The sequence below is a fragment of the Sparassis crispa genome, assembly GCF_003851025.1.
Source record: "Sparassis crispa DNA, contig_000016F, whole genome shotgun sequence".
Taxonomy (NCBI): Eukaryota; Fungi; Basidiomycota; class Agaricomycetes; order Polyporales; family Sparassidaceae; genus Sparassis; species Sparassis crispa.
In genome coordinates, this window is record NW_020939763.1 from 561,693 (window position 1) to 587,519 (window position 25,827).

Consider the following 25,827-nt stretch of genomic DNA (forward strand, 5'->3'; position numbering starts at 1 on the left):
GGCTTGACCGAATTCAAACGGGTCATCAGTCTTACATAAGAGGGAAGTGAGTGGCTTAGCAATTATAGAGAAGTTCTTGATCCATTTTCGTCCAACGTCCACGGTACCTAGGAAGCCGCGTACTTCGGAGATGGACTCAGGATAAGGCCATTTGATGACTTTAGCGATAACATCGTGTGCAAGCTGTCATTCTTCCTTGGATGCGATAGAGCCTAAAAGTAACACCTTTCTGATGGCAACATAAAGCTTCGTCCCCAAAGCCGTAAGACCAGTTTCAATGTAGAGCACAAAAACGTGATCGAATGTACCACAGAATTCCCAGACAAATTGTCATATATGCGGGTTTTCAGGGATCGGCTTGTTGTCATAGTTATCGGAAGGACCTTTAACACTACCGTCATCAATGTAAACGCTGGCTTTCTGTGGTATGACGCTCTGCAGTGCGTGTTCAGTGCATCGTTGAAATTCTTGCATCGAGTTAGTGTAGCCCTGTGGAAGAACAGTCAATCGCATCAGTCCAGCTGGGGAGTGGAATGTTGTCAAATCGCGTGACTCTGTAGCGAGGACGTGAGCGTCGAACCCTGAGAACAGATCAGCCATCATATATATATGTCATCCAACGAAACTGTCAATGAGCTCATCAATGTTTGGAGGGAGTGTGGAATCACGAATTGTGACAGCATTGAGGTCTTCGAGGTTATGGACCAGACGAATGGTGCTGACTTCTTGAGTACTGCCATGAGCTGTGATTGATATGATGCCGAGGAATATTCATATTTGCCAAGATCGCGGTACTTCAGGACAGTGTCGCGAATGTCGGTCTTGATGGCTTCTGGAATTTTGAATGGAGGGCAGATCCAAGGCGTGTGTTCTATAACTGGCATACAGTAAAGGGGAAAGTATTTCGGGTTAAACGTACCTCGTTCTTCGTCCGTCCATGCAATGGCATTCTGACAACAAACAAGGACAAAGGCGATAAGATCGAGTTCTTGTTCTGAGAGGAATCCTGGCTCAATCTTGGACATAATGGTGTCGAGTCGTTCTTGAGTCATTCGTTCAGTGGGAGTAAATTCTGAACATGGTGGAGGGTGCGTCAGAAGTGGTACGAAAGGCAGAATATCCACTGGATTGAATTTCTGCCCAGACGGGTCAGGCATAAACATTGGAACAGGACGCACTTTGCGATGGACCAGCTTATAATGCTTGACGGCGTAAACTCGCGAGGCATGCTCATTCAAGGCACGTGTTGTCCAAGGCGAAGGTAGTGGCACACTAGAAGAAGGGAGCATGTAATGTACATGATGTAGCATATGGTCAAAAGTATCAGGAGTATTGAGAGAAATAGCATTCAGCGCATCGAGAGGATCAGAATAATTTACATCACCTAATAAACAGTGAAGAGTCTTGCTGAGCCTTGTGATATAGGCGGACATGCTCCCTTCAGTCAGGAAAGGCTCGGACAGCATGTCCGGCCTCAAAAACGCGGTCCAGCTTCAGATTCTGAGTCAGGAACATCGGCGATGGTCGCGTGCACAAGTCTGTCTGCATTTCGTTGATGATCGGGCCCCACAACCATGATGTTGACGGATTCATCGGATTTGCAACCTGACGGGAAGGCCTGAAGCGTCATGGAACCAGCGCGTTCATAGTCTATATGTGCCGCAAACCACTGTAACCAGGGTTGACCGAGGATACCGTCGTGATTACCAGTTTCTGAATGACTGATGAAGAAGTGATGGTCAAAACGTTTGCTGCGGATCTCAATGTGCGCATCCCTACAACAACCAAGGAGAGGGACCGGATTGCCATAGATGCCACGCAAGGACCAGCAAGCTCCGTCTTCATCAATGTTGACTCCTGATTGATCGAAAATGCATCTCGAGACAAGGTTGAGCTCCCAACCTGAATCTACAAGAAAAGTAACATCTTTAGTGCCGAACTTAGCCTGTACCACTCCACAAGCCATGGCAAAGAACCGCTTGGCACCAAGCGATACAGCGCCTGCATACCGTCCGAGGATATGCATCAAATCATCCTTGGTTGAAAATGTCAGTAACACTTGTGCAGTCTGTTCTTTACCCGATTGTGGCATGTCCACAGACGTGTTGTCCTCGTCCACTTCATCACAGTCATAGATCGAGGCCTTCACGCCAAATTCTTTGCGCATTTTCGTGAGTGATGCAAACCGCTTCTGGAGTTCTGATGAAGCACCGAGAATGTTGCGCAATGGAAGGGTAACTTTAGTGTCGAGCAGCTGTTCCTGCACCTGATCGATAGAAACATTCTCCTGGATATTCGACATGAAACGATAATTAGTAGGTTTGAACGGTCTAGAAACAGGACTAGTCTGCTCATCCTGAGGCTGCAAACGCTCTTCACATTTGCGACATTCGCGCTCATGCCATCCATCTTCCGTGTTGACCTTAGGTGAGAAAGGTGTTGTGTTAGGTTTCTCTGGTGATATCGTTGGGGTCGATGGTGAGTCTTTCTTGGTGAATTACATCGGCTCTGCTGGTTGATGAACCATGACCGGAGGTGTAATAGTGGGAGTCTGTTTGTTGTACTGATCATCCGAATGTTTGAAGTCTAAACGGACGCTCGTTTGAGGCTGGTCACCACCAGAACTGTGTTCTGGACCATTGTGCTTCTTAGATCTAGTAGTCACAGGAAATGAGTAAGTAGGTTCGGAAGAGACTGCAAAGATGTCACCACTGATTAGTTGTTCGTCGTTCATATACAGCCCCATAGAGTTGCAGTGCGGTGGGCGATCCCACTCGTGTTCCTTGGACTTGCTCGTTGTATGCTTGCACTCTTCACGAAGTATAGCCACGATCCCACCTTGTCCTGGTGTTGCTCACAGAAGGGGTGAACTGTCCGCGCATTGCAGATAACCACACGGAGACCAGCGTGTGAGCCCTTCTTCAACCAGCTTCGGGGCCTCACCACAGTTGTGTAGTCCTAACTTGTGCATGAGATCGCATCCTTCGACTCCATCGCATAGCCAACATCATCGCGGTAAGTCGCCGGTAGTCCGTGTCAGTTCTGGGTGACTAGTGGAAACTTGAGGCTGTGCCTGTGTCACATTCACAAGATGCATGGTGAGCTTGTCTATTTTGTCCTGTAACTGCGAGATTTTCTTGTTATCAGCATCCATCGACTCTGCCTTACCCTTCGTCTTCTTCTTCTTCGATTTCTTCTTCTTCTTCCGTGGCTTCTCGTCATCACTCTCTGCATCACTGGAAGAGTCAGTATCGCTATCGCTGTCACTGCTATCACCTGATCCTGTCTCCAAGTCCAAACTAGAGCTTGAGCTCGAATCTGAATCATAGTTGATGTCGTCCTCTTTAAAATAGTTGCGTGCAACCTGAACGACTTGCCCTACCATTGGTGGTCGGTGACTTGTCAACTTGTGTCCTGCAGCAGTCTCAATGCTAGCCTTCAGCTTCTTGCGTAAGCGTTTTGGGACCCCTTTGTAGAACGCGAGATTCCGGTCCGTGTCGGAGAGTTGTCCTTTCGTGACCATGTCACTGACCTTATTCGCGAATATACGTACGTAGTTGTCAAAGTCGCGCAGATCTCGGACACGTTCCTTTTTCACCTTCTTGACAAATGCGCGGAGCTGCCGAGGTGACACTTTGGGCTTGTGATCCGAGGACTCATAATAGTAAGTTAACTGAGCCCGGGCATCTGCCCAGACTGTACCTGTGAAAGCAGCATCGTTCTCAATGATGCGGCGTACCTTCAAATCGCAGTACCATAACACCAACTTCAGCCACTCTGTGTTAGCGATTCCTGCTGCCTTAGCTGCACTCTCGAAGTCGGAAATAAAATCTTGTACGTGTTTCCCATTTAAGGACGGCGTGCCTTTACCTCCCGGGCGCGGCATGGAGATGGGGATGAATGTGGAGGAGGTGTTGGGTGTCTGATTCATGATCGACAAGACCTGTCCTGCTACGTTGTTAGCTAATTGAGCAGCTGGGGAACTCACGGGACTTGTCGCAGCTGCAGCTTGCACCGTCGTGTTGGTTGGGATTCTGGTACGTGTCGTGTCTTTTGAAGGACTTCTGGAGATGGTACCCTTTGGCACGGTCATGGAATGTGTGATGCGTGAAACCGGTATCTTGGACTTGATCGTCTTGAGGGGAGCCAGCGAGAGTGTGTCAGAATACCTTGAAACAACCCCCTGCGGCGGTCACCACTTGTGGAGGGGAGTCCGGCCTGAACGTCGGCGAGCAGTGATTCGAGAGGTCGACAACGAGATGAGTTGGTGCTGGCGCGGGAGGACAAGTGTGGGAAAGTGTGAAATGGCTGGCTGCCGATATACTACGATAATACTCTAGAAGGGAGAATATACTTGCGCGTCGTTCTTCTTCGCATTGCGAAACCCTTGATAACTTGTGAAAACTATTTCTAGAGGGACTTAAGAGTGATGGAGAAAAACGGGGAAAAAATCTGGCTATTCGAAGGAGAGCTGAACTCCTTTTATACAGTTCAACCTGCCCCAACGCTTTCTCAGCTTGGGGCCTCCTCGGGCTATGATTCGTTCGTTTGAGAAGGTATGTAGTAGGAGAAATGAGTCGATGACGGCGATGACGCAATGGCTATGAGGGTTCCAGAATGGAAAGGTATGCTACTAAGAAAAGTAATAAGTCTGGGGCCTTGTCCGCGGCATACTCATGTTTCGGCGCGACTTCAGAATTCTTCTCCTCTGCGGGAACAGCCAGGCAACAACGCGGGAGTCGTCCCTATTTGCGAGATGCATTCCGGGCCCCCAACAGAAGCGGGAAGCTCAACCTGCCATTGCGCCATGACTGCCTTCCGCATCGGATCAAACCATCGGTCTGGCCTCCACACGAGGTAGAGTCGAGTCGAAAGGAAATATTACATGTTAAGCGAGCGTCGTCGTGAAGATTGTGGGTTCCACAAGAACGTAAGAAGATAAACTGCATATCCAGCCCTGCTCCGTGACTGAATTCTTGCGTGAGAATTTGAAAGCGAACATCAAGACCTATACTCGAAGTGGAAATGTTAGTTTAGAATGTGCGGGAATTCTCTCCACCACACCGGTACCAATGCCGAAGAATCATCGGGAGCTCCTCGCTAATCATCAGCGTTCTCACATACCTCACCTTGCTGTTCGAGATCAATTCCGGTATTGCTGGATTCCAACTCAGAGCCCAAAGGAAGAGAGGGAGATTGATGTCTTCAGAATCCATGAACTCCAGAACTTGTACCACGCATTCAGCAATGTCCCTGCTAGCCTCCAGGTTAACCTTAAGCTTGCGAGTGCGTTCTTGATATGACGTCGAACTAGCTGTCCATTGGCGGTCATCACTGCCGGCGGAATTTTCTTGACCTTCACCTGAAGAATCATAGCCATGAGTATCTTTATTTTCAACAAGAGAGTCGTCATCTTCATAGTCGGACTCATCATCAGAGTAGAAAGCGGTAGCTGAGAAGGGCATCACGAAGTACTGTCAGAAACTCAGATGCATTGCAGCAGCCAACGAGATGCGACTTGATCACGGGACCGAGGTTATCTACACCCGCTGTACTGAAAGTCACCAGATGTTCTGCTGGGCAGGCTGCAATGGTTTTTTCGATGTTACCGAGCACAGAGAGGTTTCTCTCCCCTGAAATTCCGCAGCAGGCTGGAACAGTAACCCCCGCACCTCTCTCTACACAGAGAATACTGATTGGCCCATGGTGTTTGGACTTGTTGAGGTGACGTCATCTGGCATCAATGCACCTGTGTCGGAAATTAATTTCATAAGAAATGCCAAACCCTATAAGATCTGATAGCCTTATGAGGGACGTTACGGGCACCTTATAACGGACTTATAGGTTCCACCCGGATATGAAGACCGAATTACTTCATCCACGAAATGACGTCGAATGAATCTACCCAACGAAGTTTTACAGCGCTTTGCATAATTGCGTGAAATCGCAGGAAAAAAAAAACTGTTTACCTCGGCCAAATAATGTGACCGTATCACGCCATGAGCGACTTGAAGTCTGCAGTCAATGCGCTAAGTACTCATGACGCCTACGCTATCTGTTGACCTCAAGGAGAGGATAGTCCATCTGTATCTACACGAGAAATGGACTATGGACCGGATTTCACAGACCCTGCAGTGCTCCATCGGTGTTGTTTCCAAGGTCGTGAGCATCTACCGCGAGTACGACCAGGTCATTGATCCCACGAAACATCGAACCGGGCGTCCCCCATATCTCACTTCTAATGAACACGCTTACCTCCAGGCCATCTTAGCTGCTGATCCATGCTTGTACTTGGATGAGATTCAGCACAAGCTGGCTTCAGTATGCAACGTGTATGTCTCGATCGCCTCCATATGCCGAGCACTCCACCAACTAGCCATCAGTCGCAAGGGCATCAGCAAGGCTGCACTGGAATGTGATGACGAGTTATGGACTTTGTGGGAGATGGAAATGTCACAGTACGGGGACCCGAGCCTGTTCGTCTTTTTGGACGAGAGTGCAGTAGACAATCATACTGTGCAGCGATCATCGGGCTGGTCTGCACTTGGCACCCCTTGTGTCCAGCGTGCGACATTTCTTCGGGGAACACGTTACTCCATTCTTCCTGCCCTCACACTTGACAGTGTCATTGCACTTGATATCTTCGAGGGTTCTGTGAACAAGGACCGGTTTCTGCAGTTCCTGCATGAACAAGTTGTGTGTATCCAGTTTAGCTACATCCCTGTACCCACGATAGGATCTGATCAGTTGCTATCCTATCAGGCACCTCAGTTGAATCCATACCCAGCCGCACGGAGCATTGTTGTCGTGGACAATTGCTCTATCCATCATGATGAGGAGATTCGGATGCTGATAGAGGATGAATGTGGTATGATCCCTATTTCTAGTGATAGTTCATTGTCTGATAAAATCCAGGTGCTCGGCTCATCTACTTGCCGCCATACTCACCCGATTTCAATCCAATTGAAGAGGCTTTTTCAACATTGAAGGCATGGTTGCGATGTCATGAAGCACTTTTCACCGAACTGCAAAAGCTACCTTGGTTAATTTACCAAGCTGCAAACTCAATCACGCCAGAGAATGTACAGGGATGGTTCAGGGACTGTGGTTATCATGTAGAGTAGGCAGTGCTTGACTACAAGATCATTATTCTTTACCTATGTATACTATAAGATCAGACAAAGACTGAGCGGGGGATTTCTATGCATTATTCCAAGCGCAATCAAAGACCACGGCGTGCACGCTTCGCACCGACTTTGCAGCACCATTCTCCAGCAAACTTCTTCAGAGCATATACCTGTCCCTCTGGAAGCTCTGTCAGTTCCTTGAGACGCTCTACAGATACTTCCGTCAGTAAGTCCGGACTGTAGGAAAGCTCAAAGAGCTTTCCCAACACCATGTCAATGATCCCGAGGGGGATTTTTTTGGCACGACCAAAGGCCTCGAGACAGTGCACAAGCTCTTCTTCTACTATCGGTGGAGGGGAGGATGCAGTGTGTCCTCGTGCATGCGCAGTCACCTCGCCTCCTGCAGCGGCAGTATCAGATACTGATGCGGCTGTAGAACTAACGGAGAGTGAAGCTGGACCACCGGAGTCAAGAGGCAGGGGAGCAGGGGCGAGAATAGTAGGTGGTATGGATACTGGCATATTCTGCTTAGTGTTGTTCTGTGCCATCATCGTTACGAGAAAGCCGAGAGTGGAGATAAGGAGGTTGGTAGTAGTCTCGCTACTTGATCCAGGATCATCGAAACCGGACCCTGACGTCACCACATTGGGCCCACAGCGACCACAAGGCTTCGCAGCCATCACAGTCTTTCCAGTCCACTCACTGATCAGTGAATCGGGAGGAGGTTCTTTTGCAGATGACGCATTTGCGGCCTGAAAAGGAGTTTTGGTGAGCCCGGTATGAAGAATTGAGCAAAATCATCTTACAATTGCAGCACACCATTGCTTGAGGCGAAATTTATTCATCTGGATGTGCTCCTGAGCCGTGTTGATGTAGCATGTGCCATGCTGCATGCACTGCCATGCAGCTTTGATATCGTCAACCATAGCTGCCTGTGCACGTTGCTCAGGTGAATACAGTGCGGCATTTGGTACCTGACATAACGTAAGGAACTGTGAGGGGCAGCAAGAGTCCTGCAGACTTACATGAGTTCCATAGCTGAGTTCGGCCGCATTAAATTGGCTGTCCAATGAAAATGGAGATAGAGGCTACCGGTAGTTATTAGCATTCAATTCAGAAATGAGCTCCGACATCAGAGAAGTTAACTCACATGCTTTCGGTTCTTGTACCCCTCCATTGTGTCTAAGTCGAAGTCGACAAAGACTGTATGAACTTGATTCGGCCTCGTCACCTCAAGTTGTTGCAGGAGGACCTTCCAGTCATTGTCCATATGGATCATCGGAGCTTTCGTCTTCCCACCCCTGCGTGCACATATCAGTCAGAAACTATAGTTATAGTGAGATGAGATAATATATGCTTACGAGGATCCCTTCCAATGAACCTTCATTCCTGGCCCATTGAGCAGTCCCGGAAGATAGAAGTTCTCCAATCCATGCGCAGAGAGCACCACTCTGATGAACTCCATGCGACTGAGTGCCAGAACGGTGACTTTCTCTGTCAGAGTCTTGTTCTCCTCGTGCTTCTGATATTTCACAGTGTGGCCGTTGGGGACCATCTTGACGTGTGCCGTTGAAACAAGCACAAAAAAAAGGCACTCTGTAAATTGGATGTCAGTCACCCAATGCGAAAATGCCAGTGGTTCAAAGACAACTCACTTAGAGCATCTTGACTTGGCCCACCAGCCGGCACGCTCGAGGATGCCTCTGATCTGTGAGATACAGGTTGACTTGGCGCATTTGCCATGTGACTGTCAGACAAAACAGCTGAAATGCTGGCGTCAGAAGATGAGGTAGTGAATTTAAATATGCTCGAACCTTGAGTTGTAGCGTCACATAGCGGCGAAGGGCTGCACTCGTCCGACAGTTCTGCTCCAGCTGAACGTGCAAGGCCAGGTGCGAGAGTTGGGAGGACAACCAACTCATGAAAGGTAGAGCCGCTAGGCCCCTCCTTGGTCCAACGTGATGGTGTCATAGTAGTTTCAACAACGACTTGGTGAGATAAACGTGCGGAGTGCTGCCCAAGTCCTCACTTACATTCAGGTATTTATACGTAGTGGTTTAGCAGGTGGAGACACTTAAAGAAAAATACCATGGCACGATTTCGAGAATCATACCATATGGACAGAGGATGTCGGAGTATGTTTGCAGCGGAACAGGTCAGAAAGAGACTCTGTGTCGAGTCCAGGCTCAAATACGAGCCAAACAGCCAGCTTGCACCCTTTACCACTGATACCATAGGGAGATATTGGTCCTGTCTGTCCCAATTGCAGCCGCGCTGAAGTTTAGTGGTCAGATAGTACTCTAGCAAGATGAACACTGCCGAATGGTAGGCCTCTCAGGCTGATGCGGTCAGACGCGTACAGGCGCACACCTGTCACAGCATCACGTTGTTTGGCCGAGACAAACAGAAATTTTTCCTCAGCGATTTCACGCAATTATGCAAAGCGCTGTAGCAGAAAAGAAAAAGAAACAAACTTAGTCTAATGTAGCACAACCGACAATTTTTTCTCCTCACTATCCTGTAAAATCTCTAAATCCGAAGAAGAAGGAAATTTTTAAACGACGAACTCGAGTTCGTCACAAACACTATACATGAGTCCTTATCCACACGCAACTCTCACTCATGCGAGGTCAGTGCGTGCTGCATGCACGCACTTCGAGTCCGATATATTGGCTTTCGGCAGCCTCCGAGGCGGAGCCGAGGACCGGCCCAGCACGATCGTCTGGAACCGAGACTAGAAGAATAGTAGTGATCTGTACAAATTATTCCCCAACCCTAATCAAAGTCTCGGTCACACAATGTCATGATCAGTCACACAGGATCACATCCGGCCCGACACCGTCCAGATACTGGTATCTGGAGATGCTGGCCAGTATCTGGGTGCCGAACGCAGCCTTAGATAGTACGTAGGGCTAGCTGTCCCTATGTCCTCAAGTGTGCAGAACAAGTATGTGCTTTAATCATTGCGATGACTATTCATCTGCAAGAATTTTTCCGATTCCAAGATGCATCTATAAGTCAGGATATGATCGATGTCGTCCCGGTTATATATAAATGCAGCTCTCCAGAGCTCCCGAGTAGAAACGCGGATTCAAATTTTGGATGGTGTTCGTAGCATGCTTGATCGTCGATTCCCTGTCAGCACTTGACTGGGCGAGCAGGGAGGAGTGGATGTCCTGGTGGACTACACATTGGAGAAAGTAAGGAATGGCCACTGGCAGAAGGTCCCCATTCCCGGGCTACTTGCCGGGAACACCTGGATCAGACGCGGTCGCAGCAGTACTAGTCTCTGCTGGTGTCTTTCGAAGAGGATGCATCCGTATCACATTTCGGAGGACAAAAATTGACTGCAGGCACTTCAGGACATGGTTAGGCTGGGCAGCAAGCCACTCTTCATGGCGTCTTGCGACGGTCCAGAGCTAGCACGTTACATGACTATGAACATGGCGGAAATTCTCATTGATTAATCTTTTGATTCTTTCGCGCGGTGATGTTGTCCGGGAAAATTGACGGTGAAGAAATTGTTGTCATCCTATAGCACCGAGATATCTATTGTCTCAAGCCTGTCTCAAGCTTAGGCTGCTGCTGATCACTGGGGAGACGGTAATAGGTGCATATATGCTCCCAAGTCTGGTCACTGAAAACATTGTCTACGCAGAAGTGTGATGATGAGGAAACATGATAGATATGGACACGTACTTGCCTCTCGTTTAGCCTACACGATAGTCTGCAATGTACTATAACATTAACCATACGGGAGTGATCCCCCTAAACGGCGGAACTGTCCCAGAATCGGCGATCTTGACTCTCCCTGTCATGTTCTAATTACCTGACCTCAACGGGAATGTCGCAGGGCAGCCTCCGTCGACGAGCCGCAGACAAGTGATTCCACCTACAGATCGAGCCCAAACATTATTTCATGGCCCCACTGCACAGACAAGGAAGTCCATGCCACTCTGGTGGGCGAAAGGTGAGGCGCCGAGCTTCATAGGCAAACCGCCAAGAGACCTGACCGGTAAGTCGCAATCCGAGTCGTTGCGACTCAGCGCTCATCGTGCATCGACGTCGGTCAACAGCACCCGCAAAAACCAGGACATCTACTTCGATCAGCGTACACGCGTATGCACCCCATCCGTGATTTTATGGAACTTACTACCAATTCCTGTTTAATAATTCGCAGAGGGCATGACTGTACCTTGCGCCGCGTTATACGTACAGTTCGCCGTAAGTTCTCGCGGGTGACGGAGGGGATCGCAAGAACAGGGTGCTAATTCAATTCCGCAAGAGATGCCTACATTTCCAGACTCCAAAGTTAACGGTTCCAATTCTAGTGCAGCAGCATCCTGAAGTAATTGTAGGTCGACTTTGCAATGACCAGTCGCCGTGAGTCCGGAGAAACGCGTGAAGGAAGCCCAAACAGGGCATCGGAGTTTCAACAAATTCACAATTGTTCCGAAGGGAAAGACTCGGACTCAACCGCATCCAAGTGACACTCTTTCTCGAGCATATGTCTCAAGCGGGCCCGTCGAAGACACCGAAGGCGAAAAAGTTGGGGAAGGGGAAGAAAAATGTTGTCACATCACCAAAGCTGAAGAAGATTTCGGACGCACAAGCTATCGAGGTTTTGGAGCAGGCTGCCTTGCAATTTGTGCGTCCCCAGCCGGCTACCTGACGCTCTCCGAGTACTCATTCGTTGACACAGTTCTCAACAGGATGCTTCAGCTAATCTGAAGGCGTTTGCAGATCTTCCTATCTCCAGCCAGACTAAACGAGGTCGGTTTGCATGTTCGTACATGAACAGCTTCCTAAGCTTTGAGTTAGGTTTGAAGAAAGCGTTCTTCGTGGACATGACCGATATACAAGCCAAGAGCGTTCCGGTCTCGCTCAAGGGCAAAGACGTTCTAGGTGCTGCTCGTACGGGAAGTGGGAAGACTCTCGCATTCCTCATCCCTGTGCTCGAGATCCTGTACAGGCGGAAATGGGGACCTCAAGACGGGCTTGGCGCATTGATAATATCACCAACGCGTGAACTTGTAAGCAAGCCACTATTCACGACCTCACCGATCGGGTTTCATATGCTTTGCAGGCAGTCCAAATATTTGATGTGCTACGTTCTATTGGTGGCTATCATAGCTTTTCGGCGGGTTTGGTCATCGGAGGTAAAAATCTTAAAGATGAGAGAGATCGTCTTTCACGGATGAATATTCTTGTTGCCACCCCTGGGCGTTTACTTCAGCATATGGACCAAACAATTGGCTTTGAGTGTGATAACCTGCAAGTGCTCGGTGAGCTTATAGCATGGTTACCGAGACTACCTTTATTCTCATTTTAAATCCCAGTATTGGACGAGGCCGATCGTATTCTGGACATGGGCTTCTCCCGCACACTTTCCGCGCTGCTCTCCCACCTCCCTAAGTCGCGTCAAACCTTACTATTCTCTGCCACGCAGACACAGTCGGTTTCAGATCTTGCACGGCTCAGTCTCAAGGACCCGGTATACATCGGAGTGCAAGAGGCGAATACCGAAGGGGCTACGCCCAGCAGCCTCGAGCAGCACTACGTCGTCTGCGAGCTGGACAAGAAGCTGGATATTCTGTGGAGCTTCATCAAGAGCCATTTGCAGAGTAAGGTGCTTGTGTTCCTGTCTAGCTGCAAGCAAGTGCGTTTCGTGTTCGAGGTGTTCTGCAGGATGCATCCTGGCGTACCACTGCTGCAGTTACACGGGAAGCAAAAGCAGATGACGCGACTCGCGACGTTTCATCGCTTCACGTCCATGAAGAATGCGGTTCTGCTAGCGACGGATATCGCTGCACGTGGTCTTGACTTTCCCTCGGTTGATTGGGTCCTGCAGGTCGACGCACCCGAGGATGCGGAGACGTATATCCACCGCGTGGGTCGTACTGCCCGGTATGAGAGGGCGGGCAAGGGTTTGCTTTTATTGGTTCCGAGCGAGGAAGAGGGCATGAGAGAGGCGTTGGCGAAGAAAAATATCAAGGTGGACAAAATCAAGATTAAGGCGAGCAAGACACAGAATATCGAGAACCAACTGCAGAACCTCGCATTCCAGGATCCAGAGATCAAGTATCTCGGCCAGCGTGTGAGTCAACTTGTAGTGCACCGTTCGCATCAGAACTTACTGTTTTCCGTTTCTCTCGACGTTTAAGGCCTTCGTATCCTATTTACGATCCGTTTACCTACAAAAGGAAAAGTCCATTTTCAAGGTGGGCGAACTTCCGGCCGAGCGTTTTGCGCAGGCGCTAGGGTTACCAGGGATGCCTAAAATCAAATTCTTAAGCAAGGAGGTGGCAAAGAAGAGGAAGAATGCGTCTCGTACAGTTGTTAGCTATCAGCCTGGAGGCGCTGCTAGCCAGATAGCTCCAAGGGCTACGAGTTCTGATGAGAGAGAGGATGACGATGAGGCCGAGTTGTCGGAAGGGAACTCAAGTGAAGAAGAGGACGTTGTATCTGTAGCTGGATGTTCTCCCAAGGAGGCGAAGGACGAGGACAAGGTAATGAGCCACCCTGCCGCTGTCTATTTCACAGCTCACAAGTATACAGCCCAATCGTGTCCGCACGAAGTACGATCGGATGTTCGAACGCAAGAACCAGAGTATCCTCTCCGAGCACTACACGAAACTCGTTGACCACTCTGCCGACGCCGATTCCGAGGACGAGTTTATCACTCTTAAGAGGGCCGACCATGATCTACCAGGCAACAGCGAAATGCTCGAGTCTGACTTCATTTCGAAGAGGAAGCTAAAGATGGCGAACTCGAAGAGGGCACTTGCAAAATACGGGCCGAAAGGTAATAAGCTCGTGTTTGACGATGAAGGTAACCCACACGAGATCTACGAGATGAAAGATGTCGAGGAGGCGTTCGGGGGCGCGGATGTGAAGGAGGCCAGCAGGAAGTTTGCAGAAGGCGAGAGAGGGAAGATGAAGGAAGTGGATCTGCTCGACAAACTCGATGCGAAGGAGAAGAAACGGGAGAAGAAGCGCAAGCGGAAAGAGCGCGAGAGGGAGGTTAGTGTCCCTCCTCCATCCAAAGGTTGCGCCCTGATTTTAATGACTTCCAGGATCAATATGATGATGCAGAGGATACCGGGATGGGCCCATGGGCGGCAACATTGGCTCCCTTCGATGAGGGTGACGACAGCTATGTATCCCCCGACTTCGACCTTCCGTCGTCTTCAGATGAAGATGAGTCTCACTCGTTACCGCTGCCGCCCCCAAAGCGCATGAAGGCCTCGAAGAAGGGAACCATTGGCCATGGTGGCGACGTGTCGTTAGAAGAGGAAGAGGAACTGGCTTTGCGTCTTCTGCGTAACCGATGATATAGTTGGAGCGCAGATGTATCCATCGTACTACCGGGACGGCTTTGGACCGTCAGTTACATCCTGTCCGCCACAGTCTCCTGTTTCATTTACGCATCACTCCTCGGTCAAGTGCATTTCAGCATCGATGCGTCATCCGTGTTGTGTAAAAAAACCAGCGTGGGTCGTTCTGCAGCAGCAGGCATAAAACTTCGCACCTACCACGTCGAATCAAACCTTCATCTCGCCTTTGATCCACTTCGCCTCACTCTAGGCGGCAATCGATACAGTAGTCTACAATTAGTTCCGGAAGAGTCCGGAATGTACATTCGCCGTTGCAACTCCCGCAGCGATACCAAGAGAGATAGATTCAGAATCGTAGGAGCCGGCGAACATCTACCACCGGTAGTAAGGTGTTAGTACATGCTAGAAGATCGTCAATTAATTACTCGTAAGAAATTCCAATAACACCATCAAAGCTACCACTGTCAGCCACAAGGAAAGTCACAGTACACTTACACGCAGACATGGGATGGGGGGCAGAGCTCACAGGGAGAAAGGTACATATATCAAACAACAAAAAGGCTGCCGATCTCACTCGGTTCGTTATTCATGGGTCCATATCTGAGTGTCATCGTACGGAGCGGGATCGGCTGCGAAATGTCAGACGCAGACGTGTCCACCGCGGTCGCGGCCTCACGGAGATCAAGCATGAACCGCGATGTCAGAACGGATGTGAGGCTGGCACCCATGGGTTTAGCGATGTGGTATTCCTTGGAGAGGACGACGTACGCAGCAGTCCAGGTCGTCATCACCGCCATTAGCTGGGGGGATAGGCAGTCAAAGCGCAGATGGTATGGAAGCTGGTGGTATACGTACATCGGCCAGCTGCCCTATCCCAAGAGCGAAGACGTTGAGGAACAATAGCGATCTGGCCTTGTGCGTAAGTTCACCCAGTATCTAGCCTGATCTAATCCACTCACGCGAAGTACACAGTACCTGCGAGCGTATTTAACGACACGTGCCTAATGCAACAACATTGGGGCACATACCGTCCTTGAGTAGGACAGTTGTAATAGCAGTGCGTGCGTTCGCACGAGTGGCGGCTCTGCGGTACTGGAGAGTCTTCACCCATGTAAGCACCAGAACGGCCGTGTCTGCAACGATAGAACACTCGCGGGTACCCATGAACACTGGAAAGATGATATATGAATGATTGGATGCCAAACAAATGTAATACGTACAGCTTTTGACATTACAAGCCCACAGTTAGTCGAATGAATACAACAGGTAAAGAACAACTGCACCTTTTAAGTGCTGCGGGAGTAAGCCGTGATACCATACCACAAGAATTTAGTGTTCGAGAGAGGACCAGGAGTTGAGGTTCAATGATGACTGTCAAGCACTAGAAGTAAAATTGTACTTGCTTCAATAGTCGATGGCAAAGGATACAGACACGCACCGTGAGGAGAATAGGGTTTACCAAGCAGAGTAGTAGAACGAAGCCGAAGACCAGGCGATTGCCGTAGTACAGAGCATAGACGCGCATGGCAGAAAATACTTCGCAGTGTGAGCAGTATATGCATAGAAAAAAAAACAATGCATACCTGCAACCGCGATCATCAAGATGACAATAAGCACCATCTGCACCCTCTCCAGGACGGCACACCTAACCATAGACATCAGATAACTTACGCTGGATTTTCTGATGAAGAACAAACATCTATACAAGTGTCATGAAATTGCAGAGAAAGGAAGGCTTGGACTCTCACCAGATATGATCTAGTAGACCAAGTTGTTAACACCTCCAGCATGACGCACAACAGGCCACTATAGCGCACGACATAAAAGAGCATTGCTGCAAAGTGAATTTACGCTTTGCACCCCATACAACGTGAATCTCCCGCGCAAAGGTAAGTCCATAGTCATACACAATTACGGCTAGGTATGACGTCGTCAATGGCAAGGCTGTTCAGTGATTATACAGTCTGGGCGCACCGAACGCTGAGGCATAGCCTGCGGCGGAAAGAAAGCTGGGGTATATCGATATGAGCCACCTAACATGTCGAGCTCAAAGAGCTGTCACTCACTCTTGCTGATACAAGGCAATTACCATGGCGGCAGACCGGATGGAAGGGGAGAAAATAGTAGGACCACCTAGCGATGGTCCGACAAGCACCGTGGTTCAAAAGTAACTTGTAGCGTCTAAGAGTCAGAGAAATGACATGGTGATAATGATGTATTCCGTGTTCATCATTGAGGGCTTTGATTCGCAAGTTATAAGAAGGAAAACACGATATAACAGTCGCATACCATTGTTATTGGTGGTCTTGGCATCTATCAAGTTGTCAGCCTCTTTCGAGGTTAGCCCCACATCCTGCCAATCGAAACCTTGGAGGTGATAACGAGCATCTCCGAGGGTGCATTTGGTTGTGGGTTTTGATAGATCACAAAGAAACGGCTCTGCGTTAGGACCACGGTGGTATCAGAGACTGGACGACGAAGCCTACCTCTGGCATGGAACAGTTTTCCAACTCTTCTCCATTAGACTTTCGAGCTGAGACTGACCTTGAGCAAGCTTTCAGGATAGCCGTGCAGATAGCTGTGAACTTCATGTCTCTCCGAGCTGCTTCTCTGTACCCTCCGTTGTGTTATCGGCGTCCTGGCTCTTTCGACAGAGCTTCCGGATCCGTTTTTGGACATCGGAAATGCTCTAGTTCCCGACGTTGCCTGTAGATCGATAGAGTATATTGGTCTCGTGGTCCACGTCGCCTTATCTCTCGCACCATCCGTGCCGGCTGTTTGTGGTTCGCGTCTTCATGTAATCTCGGTTCCTTTCCCATTTTCTGGAATACTGATGACTCCATTCCTCCCGCTCATGAAGTCCCTTTGTGGGTCCATGTTGGCATATCCCACACTTCGTGTCCATGGATGTTCCAGGTGCCTGATGCAGCACTTAAGTGGTCCATGCTTAGTACCCCATTTTTCGGGGTTCGTGATTGCAAATTCCAAACAGTATCCGATCCGTACATGCCAACGAGATGCGTATGAATTTTGGACGACACACTTCCTCTTTTTTGTAGTCAACGCCAGCTCAGTAGCCAGCTTTAAAAGCAGTCGAAGGCGGGGAGATACTAGATGGACCGGAATCCTGTTCGTCCGTGGTCACCCGTGAGGACAGGTTAATCGATGAACTGTAGTATTCAGTTTCCGGGATACAACAATAACACCAAGGCATTCTATGCTGCGCATTTCTCTGCATACCGCTATCGCATCGTATACGGGATCACAGCACCAGGCGGAGCAATTCGACCCACTTCTTCATAAAGCCCTCCACATCGCCTTTCGGCATCGCGTTGATGTTTGCGTCGACGCTCAAGGTGAGCTTCCCATCCCAGGAATACGACCGGAAGAACCTGTCCGGGCCAGACGGCTCAGCGAACGTCTGCACTCGACAAAGAACAGACGAGCTTACGGGCCAGGATCGGTCTTGTTCAAGGACACAAAGAAGTCATTGATCTTGATGATGTCTATGCCCTTCGCATCACTATACGCAGGCTGTAAATAGGTTTCGCCGACGCCGTCGCCGGCGTACCATGGGCCCATCCACGGCGGCGGAGGCCTGAGGTCCAGTCATAGAGTGAGCAGAGCGGCGACAGAGACGCTGAGAGCGTTGCATTTGAGACTTTTGAGAGAGTACACTCACCCTTCGAGTGCTTTGAGCCCGAGGATCATCAGGTCGACCTGCTGGCAGACCACACCAAGCAGCGATGGATATGCGCGTTGCTTCGTGTACTCGTCTTTGACGATCGACGCGAGTCGGAGCAGAACTTGCTCATTGCTCTCTCCAGCAGTGGCAACCGCGGCAGAAACGGGAATTTGGATCACAGACACGCCGAGAGCATAGCCGGGGTAGCCGAGCTTCTCGGAGTATAGAGCAGCAAGGCGTGTGCGACTGTCCGCCAGTCCGTAGTATGCGAACCTTGCATCTGGAGAGGTAGACGTGTTCGGGGGATTGTCCAGCGCGCACACAAGTGAGATGGCAGCATGGGCTAGAGAAGAGTAATTGGGTATCAGCCGAGCCTGCGCAAGAGTTATCGTATGCGCCTGACCAATGTGATTGAGTGTAAATCCGCGCCCCTTCACTGCATTCAGCAGCCGCTTACTCTCGTCCTGGGAGAATGTATAGAACATCCGGCGTGTGGGACCTGGACCGAAGTTGCGAGCTTTGAATCCGTACTGGTGCTACAGCCAGCGCCATATGGAATCAATTCAGCGGATCGAATAATGAGTAAGTACGTACGGGCATGGCACTATCCAAGTCACTCATGATACCACCCAATGTTTGAATGTAATTCTCTCCTGACCGATCCTCTTTCGGACCCAAGGCCTCTGAAACGCATGGCAAAAGGTTCTTGGCCTCCGTGCCCCAATTCAACTGTACCTGCGCAGCAAGTGCAGGATTGTCTATGTATTTGGCCAGCTTGGTGAAGAAGACGGTGAGCAGAATCTTGATACCGGCACCATCGAACGGGACGTGAGAAGTGTGCAGGAGGAAATCGTACGAAGTATCGGATAGAGAGACGATATACAGGAATGTCTGGTCACCGTTGGCCTCCGGGATGAATTTCTTTCCCAATTCGAACCGCAGATCGTCAAGGTCCGGCGTGCCCTCAGCGAGACGGACGGTACGCAGGGCCCAGTCGCCCACTTCGTCGGCGTCCTTGGCGGTGCGATAAGTGATGAACGGGAGGCCCGCATTGTCATGCTCGGTATGCGCGGCAATCGTCGGCGTCTCAAAGCGGAGAGCGATCCAAGCCTCCCTGGCAAGGGCTGCCAGCCTAGCGGATGAGACAGGAGTTGCGATCACCGCCTTCACACCGAGGAAGAGGTATTGTTCTCCGTGGTTCCCATTATGGACGACATCCTCGAAGTACTCCCCGCCACCAGCCTCGCGCTTCCAATGTGACGGATCTTGGGGGGAGGAACGCCAGATGTAACGTCCAAAGTCGAATGGTGCAAATGAGGACATGTTCTACGGTAGGATGGTTAGCTGGAGTAGCGATGGATCCCCTGGTGGTTGGTGGACCCGTGCTCTCGCGACCTTTTAAAGACGTTAGAGATCGGGCAAGTTGTCCGATGCAGAGCTTCCTAAGCGAGTAACGGCAATGTGCTTGCTTCAACTTGGTATGTTGTACAGAAGCATCAGATCAGAGTCTTGTCTCCCACAAACTGGAGAAGCGCGGATATTGACTGACCATTGTTTGGCCACATCTCCGCTAGGTCAGATACATGAGAAACTTCGATGGAGATAAGGCTATGCTGGTGAACAGAGTTCTGGTAAATACATGCGTCAGCACTGCCGTTCGAGGTACTCACGCGCGGAGAACATGGAGACAGCACAGACGACACAACCAACTTTCCATCTAACAAGATGGAAGCTTCACCGGGCGCAACCTTCTATGATTTTCACTACGATGTTCCCACTGCAACAGTGGAGACGCTGAGGCCTGTAAATTTTTGCCTGATCTGAGGAACCTGGATAGCAGACCATGAGTCATATTCACGCCCGCCGACGGAGAATCAGGAATTGATATTCACACCACACTTAGGTGTAAGCTCCTGGAGGATGACTAGGAAGGTAGTTCGTATCATAGCACCTGAATTGCTCCGCGGGCGCCCCATTATCTAGCCCATCTAAAGTCCGCTGCCAGTGTTTTCCATTTGGTATGGAATGGAAGCTATAATGACCCACTGGCAGACCACTGGCAATGCCAGATGCTTCTCACAAAGCGGTCCTATAGCTTGTGAACCCTTTCAGCGACAGTCACTTGAGGTAGGAAAGGACAATAGATAGCTACGACCAGGTCCTTCACACGGAAATGGGGTACATCCTGGCCTGCATACCTTTTTCTTGCCTCAAATTTATTTCTATGCGAGGGAGAAGCCCTAGGTAGACACTGAGGTGACGTAACTATCTAGTGGGATGGGCGTACGTTCGTGATGTGATATCTCAACGCTGGAGTGTTCCGAGCGAAGCGCTCAGTCTCCCAAAACTTCGTTCCCCAGGATATCAGTGTCTGGCCGCTCAGATGGATCTTCTTAACCAGGGTGCCCACGCCGGAGGTTGAGCTCAGCCTGAAGCTAGGAGCATAGGCTTCGCCGCACCGCTCGCGACAAGAGGTGCAGGTCAGACTCGAAGTACTGTCAAGATGAGATACTTGATCGTGGATTCATGATGAGTCCAGAAGTATGCATTAGATCATAGCTGGTCGTTCTGATCGTGGATTCATGATCAGTCCAGAAGTTTGCATTAGATCGTACCCAGTCGTTCGTATGCCGCCGCTCCACGGTTGTGAGAATGAAGAAGTGGGTGGTATCTGCGGCCGAGGTAACAACTGGCAAGATGCCCAGCGGCCCAGCATATCCGATTGGGAGCCTAGTACTGCCAAAACAGCTAACAGGTTTGTTTCCCTTGATTTGGCTTCACGCATGATATATTCATAACTGCCCTGCCCCCAAACTGGGTGGGTATATCGGACATACCCGAAATCGAAAGCACAAGATACACAGTACTATGTACTATGTATTCGGCAGCCCAAAGAACGATGATCACGAGAAAATTACAGATATCTCGAGCTAGCTACTACATCCCCTAGACTTCACTTATTTTAGACTCCACTTCCGTCAGCGACACCACCTTCGAAGGGAGGTCATCCAAATCGCGGCGCGTCTCAATCGTTCTAGTAATCTCGATGTGGTCGCACCGCGCAATCCGGTGGTCAAACGTTCGCGTCTCGAGGGCATACATCTCCATGGTTGTTCCCCCTGCGGAACCAGAGGCAGCGCCATGAGACCCGCACCCTACAAAAGCAGGCGGGCGTGAGATCCCGTCGATGTGAAAGGACGTCACGTCTGAATTGCGCCCATGTGGATTGCACGGAACACCCGTGTAGCCATGGCATTCTCCAGTGCGATGTTCGGGATTGTGAACATGGCGTGGAAGACGGGAGAGACCTTAGGTGAGATGATCATGGCCATCGTCAATATATTCAGCGAAACCGTAGCGCTGAGCACATAGAGCAACTGTTAGCATCCGTAAGACCAGTGAGACCAGTGAGTTGTGCACGTACAAGTAGTAAAGCTGCCCACCCTGTAGGAGCATTCTGGATAGTTTTGGAAGACCCTCGCCTCGGAAGAAAGACCTAAATTTGTCCCTTGCAGTTCCCTGCTCCTGTATGGAGAACGACACCAGCCGGAATGAAATTGCGAAAAAGACGAGTGTGTCATTGATGGTATTAAGAATCACCCCAGACGAACTGACTGGCTTGACACTGGTGTTGATGCATCTGTCCGTTGTCCCAATGTGAGCTCCATGGATAGAAAATGGCACAGTGAACGATGTGCCGAGGATGGAAAGCCACAGAATTCCGAAAAATATGACAACGGGTTTTGAGTTATGGAAAACGGCGCAAACGCATAGATAGAACAGAGCGGATGTAGCAGGGATGCTGACTGCGAAGAAGGTACGAAGAGCCAGTTGAAGCTCTTGACAAACCCCCACCGGTGCAACTAAGGGGGTAAAGTCATTCCTAAAGATGGGTAGGGGCAGCCAGACGGACGAACCCTGGAAGATAGTACTGGTCACAATGTATGTAAATGCACTGAGCCTGAAGTTCATTATTCATAGTCAATGCGAATTAGGTTTTTTTTGAGTGAGATTTTAAGGGGAGCTTACCGGGAGAGACAATAGACAATTTTAGAAGCTCGTATAGGCTTCTTGAAGATGATCCTATACTCATCAGGCCAAGCCGTCATCCAGTCCCAAATGAACGCCTAAAAAATTGACAATTAATTGGCGGATACGAACTCTGAAAAGGACAATAACATGCTCACCACGAGGGTGGCCACATATAGATAGCATGAGGCCTCGAATTCGTTGGCAGTGGTTGGCGTCAGGAATGCCAGAGGAGTATACGGGTTGGGCAATACTTCAGTGGGCATTGAAGAGTCCATGGCTAAGAGAGGCTTGTGCACAGATGGATGTGGGATCCTTGTGGAACCATTGCGAGCGTATGATAAGTAGTACCACACTCGCGCGTCTGGGAAGGTAACAGCGCCAACTCTAGTCCAATGATGCATAAAATGCCCATGGAATAAATTGGTAACCTCAATTCCACAATGAGAAATTTCCACACGGTTTATGCTCCTCGGTCACAAGTTACAGCTACCTGGGATCAGAACGAATGACAGCCTGGTCCCACCTGCCTCAATGACTCGAAACAGATGTCAACACTCCGATGCGATAATTTCGGTTTAGTCGGCGGACTTAGTTTCAACTCACCATCTTTTTATGGGGACCAGTAGTATGATGGAACACTTGGAAGGTAGATGCAACACTTGCGGCTAAGGTGAACGGTACGCACGTTAGACTAGGGAGCCATTGGGTGCCAATCGAACCCGAACAATCGCATTGGTGGGTGAAGAATGAACCGATCTCCCGATCACGTCATTTATTTAATATTCATAAGGCCCTGGTGCTCGGCCCGGGCAGGGATTAGCATCACACTGCAGTGTCCGAGAATGGCCTCTCTCAACAACATACTTGCCAGCGCCCATCTGGCCATTATGCATGGCACTTTACTGACCCGACCAATGGACATGCGCGTCCCACGCTCTGGAGTAGTAGGGTGAGGCTTGAGTGTTTTTGCCTCAGTCTTTTGTAGAGTCTGTTTACAAGTATATCGGAAGCGCAGCAAGCAGAGACTGCGAGGTCTATCCCCAAAGCAGTCATGTACGTCGTACCCCAAGTCCCTGAACCCGAATCTGGACCACCTCAGGCTGGACCTTCTCCAGGGTTTAAAGAAGATGGTCTAGGCTGGTCGGCGCATTATTTGCACTTTTCACCAGATGAGCGCATTTGGGAGCCTCCAGATTTGCTATCCGACCCCCAGCTCTCTACGTGTTCCTAGGTGCCAGAGTAGCTTGTTTTTGGTCCGTCTGTGTCCCACCTTCGGTCATACGCATGACTGACTGAGGTGAAACTGACAGACCTGTGTGTTCCCTTTTTTGCATCGTCTAATTTGCTGAGTCGCATGAGATCAGCGAGGCACATGCATTTGACATCCTCTCCATCGTGAGTGTGGGCAACATCTTCGGCCATATTGTCCCGCATATTTCAGTAGATTTAATGGGAAGATACAACCTATATCTCCTTTTTTTCTGTTTCCTCCAGCCTCTTCACGCTCGTGCTCTGGCTCACCCAGATACACATGCAAGGCCTCGTCGCATATTTGGCCATATACAGCTTCTTTTCTGCTGCATTCATCTCCCTCACCACCCCATGCATCACCCCAATCTTCCCCATAGAGCAAATTGTAACGAGGATCGGGTTGGCCTACAGTATTCTGTCGTTCCCGTGAGTTGTCATCTCCTCAGATCGGTAGGAAGCCACTAACTTAAGCTGCCCTGCATTTTGCAGTAATCCTGTTGGTTCTACCATTGTCGGTATGCTCCTGATGCATGCGCATGGAGAATTTCACTACAATGATTACATGGATGTCACCTTGCTCGCCGGTAGTATGATCTTGTTGGTCGCAAGGTTTATCATTGATAGAAATCCGCTAGTCAAGGACCAGCCGGGTTGCAGTTACAATGTTATTCGTACTATTCTACATGCACTACATCATTATGCATCCTGTGCCTCTTTGAACTTGATATGCCACTGTACTAGGGAGCAGAGTTTCCTAGAGCTTATGTGCAGTCACAGGCCATCTAGATCAATGCGAGAGCTGAAATAAATCAAAATGCTGTATATGCCAATGGGCGTATGGGAAAATTGCTCCTGGAGGATGGAGACAAGTCTTCGAACTGAGCTAGAGAACCCTTTGGCAATAATTTACCGAGCCAATCCCATAAAGATGATAATTACGGCATGGCTATTCATGTTCGACCCTGTGGCAATCACACACAGCTCCTATGCCCTAGCACAAGAGACTATGGTGTCAGCGCTGAACAAGGCTTCCATTCTACCATCCGACAGGGCTGGTTCGAGCACTTCCTTATCAAATGCAGTACTTACCGTAGAGAACATATAGATACAACAAACGCCTCCGTCTAACTTCGAAAAGCCTAATCTTGGGCGGTGAGAACGAACTGTTTGAAAGCTCCTCCGATGAATACCAGTGGGTCTCAAGGCTGGGTTCTAGGCGGCCGGAGAGTTATAAATTTAGTATTGGTCAGGAACACATAACTATCCATATGGACCAACCTGTTGATATATTCCGGAACATGCATCTTGGTAGTGTCCAAAGTTAAATCAGACGATGGATACTGGATGATATGCCACTGGTAGTCATCGAAACGTACGCTGGAAATCTGATGCTTCATCCGTCCACATCTTTGTGGTGTACCAAAACTTATCCCGGTCAATTCTGAAAGGCTCGTTTCTTCTAGTGTATTGATGAGCGCCCATTACCCATGAATGGGTTCCGCAGCAAGAACCATCGAATTACTGCCGAAGGTTGCGGGACTCGCAGAACGTGGTGCTGCAGTGCTAAACTTGGCTTAGTGAGATATCATCATGATTTCCACAAAGTGGGACTGACGAGTCACCGGATGTCCCAATTCAATGGCTTGAGGCAATATTGAGAGGAAATATTGAGATTCGGTCATTCCGACCATTCTGTGAGGTTGCTCTGCAGAAATGTCTGTGGTACGATGTGCAATTAGCAAGTTTGCTGCCTCAGTGCCTGCATTCAAATCGCACCCATTCGATCTGAGCTCAGGTGATGTGGTCACTTACAGAATAAATATATCGAGGGCGTTGCGTTCGGACCGCGGACTACTTTTCCTGCTTGCTTCCATTACCTCGATCTGCCACCGGAGGAGGTAGTACATTCTGGACCAGCATATACCGCAGGATAAAATCGCTAATATACTTCCTCGTCCACCTTTTACTCGTATACTTTAAAACCCAAATTGGCCGCACGATCGGACATCGAAACTGACTAAGGTGGTGTGCACGTGCCTAAGTGTCTTCGCAATGGCACATATTGCTCTGTCCATTGTCTTTTCCACTGGCCTATACTTGGCTGACTACACCAGCATGTAACCTTGAAGAGTATAACGCAGCAATGTTGAGATAGGTCTTCTTGGTTTAAATGACACGGCGGCATCTAGGTCCTGAGAGTCAATTTTCATATGTGACTCAGTGAGGAGCGCGGGACAGCCTGCGATATCTCTGTGCTCGAGCTATACCACTAGAATTCTGTCGGAGCCGCGACTCGTGAACTAATCGGATCTCAAAAAGTCATCAATTTTGTGGGCGCTCTTCTCGTTTGTAGAACACTCTGATTGCTCTCATGAACCACAGCACTGCTGATGCA

The 25,827-nt window shown here is 49.5% G+C and overlaps 5 protein-coding genes across 5 annotated transcripts; 1 reads left to right on the top strand and 4 right to left on the bottom strand.

Annotated features, from left to right (window-relative positions):
* Positions 1 to 1,474: 1,474 nt before the first annotated feature.
* On the bottom strand, positions 1,475 to 9,098 carry SCP_1702090 (hypothetical protein; the record flags this gene model as incomplete). The annotated part of the gene is made up of 9 exons (XM_027764995.1): positions 1,475 to 2,422; positions 3,089 to 3,948; positions 7,252 to 7,879; positions 7,934 to 8,101; positions 8,153 to 8,215; positions 8,278 to 8,428; positions 8,489 to 8,723; positions 8,783 to 8,890; positions 8,942 to 9,098. The coding sequence occupies 9 exons, from the start codon at positions 9,096 to 9,098 to the stop codon at positions 1,475 to 1,477; spliced, it is 3,318 nt and encodes a 1,105-aa protein (XP_027620796.1).
* A 2,536-nt stretch (positions 9,099 to 11,634) lies between these two features.
* Positions 11,635 to 14,461, top strand: SCP_1702100 (ATP-dependent RNA helicase dbp4; the record flags this gene model as incomplete). Its single annotated transcript, XM_027764996.1, has 8 exons — positions 11,635 to 11,775; positions 11,840 to 11,900; positions 11,949 to 12,160; positions 12,214 to 12,412; positions 12,467 to 13,224; positions 13,292 to 13,636; positions 13,686 to 14,150; positions 14,204 to 14,461. The coding sequence occupies 8 exons, from the start codon at positions 11,635 to 11,637 to the stop codon at positions 14,459 to 14,461; spliced, it is 2,439 nt and encodes an 812-aa protein (XP_027620797.1).
* A 548-nt stretch (positions 14,462 to 15,009) lies between these two features.
* On the bottom strand, positions 15,010 to 16,556 carry SCP_1702110 (hypothetical protein; the record flags this gene model as incomplete). The annotated part of the gene is made up of 7 exons (XM_027764997.1): positions 15,010 to 15,181; positions 15,233 to 15,264; positions 15,320 to 15,371; positions 15,424 to 15,439; positions 15,493 to 15,633; positions 16,439 to 16,473; positions 16,531 to 16,556. The coding sequence occupies 7 exons, from the start codon at positions 16,554 to 16,556 to the stop codon at positions 15,010 to 15,012; spliced, it is 474 nt and encodes a 157-aa protein (XP_027620798.1).
* A 1,170-nt stretch (positions 16,557 to 17,726) lies between these two features.
* Positions 17,727 to 19,472, bottom strand: SCP_1702120 (hypothetical protein; the record flags this gene model as incomplete). The annotated part of the gene is made up of 5 exons (XM_027764998.1): positions 17,727 to 17,856; positions 17,916 to 18,062; positions 18,147 to 18,492; positions 18,553 to 18,685; positions 18,744 to 19,472. The coding sequence occupies 5 exons, from the start codon at positions 19,470 to 19,472 to the stop codon at positions 17,727 to 17,729; spliced, it is 1,485 nt and encodes a 494-aa protein (XP_027620799.1).
* Positions 19,473 to 21,349: 1,877 nt separating this feature from the next.
* Positions 21,350 to 22,456, bottom strand: SCP_1702130 (hypothetical protein; the record flags this gene model as incomplete). The annotated part of the gene is made up of 5 exons (XM_027764999.1): positions 21,350 to 21,509; positions 21,574 to 22,012; positions 22,067 to 22,110; positions 22,179 to 22,276; positions 22,337 to 22,456. 5 exons carry the CDS (start codon positions 22,454 to 22,456, stop codon positions 21,350 to 21,352), a joined length of 861 nt encoding a protein of 286 aa, XP_027620800.1.
* Between the last annotated feature and the right edge of the window lie 3,371 nt (positions 22,457 to 25,827).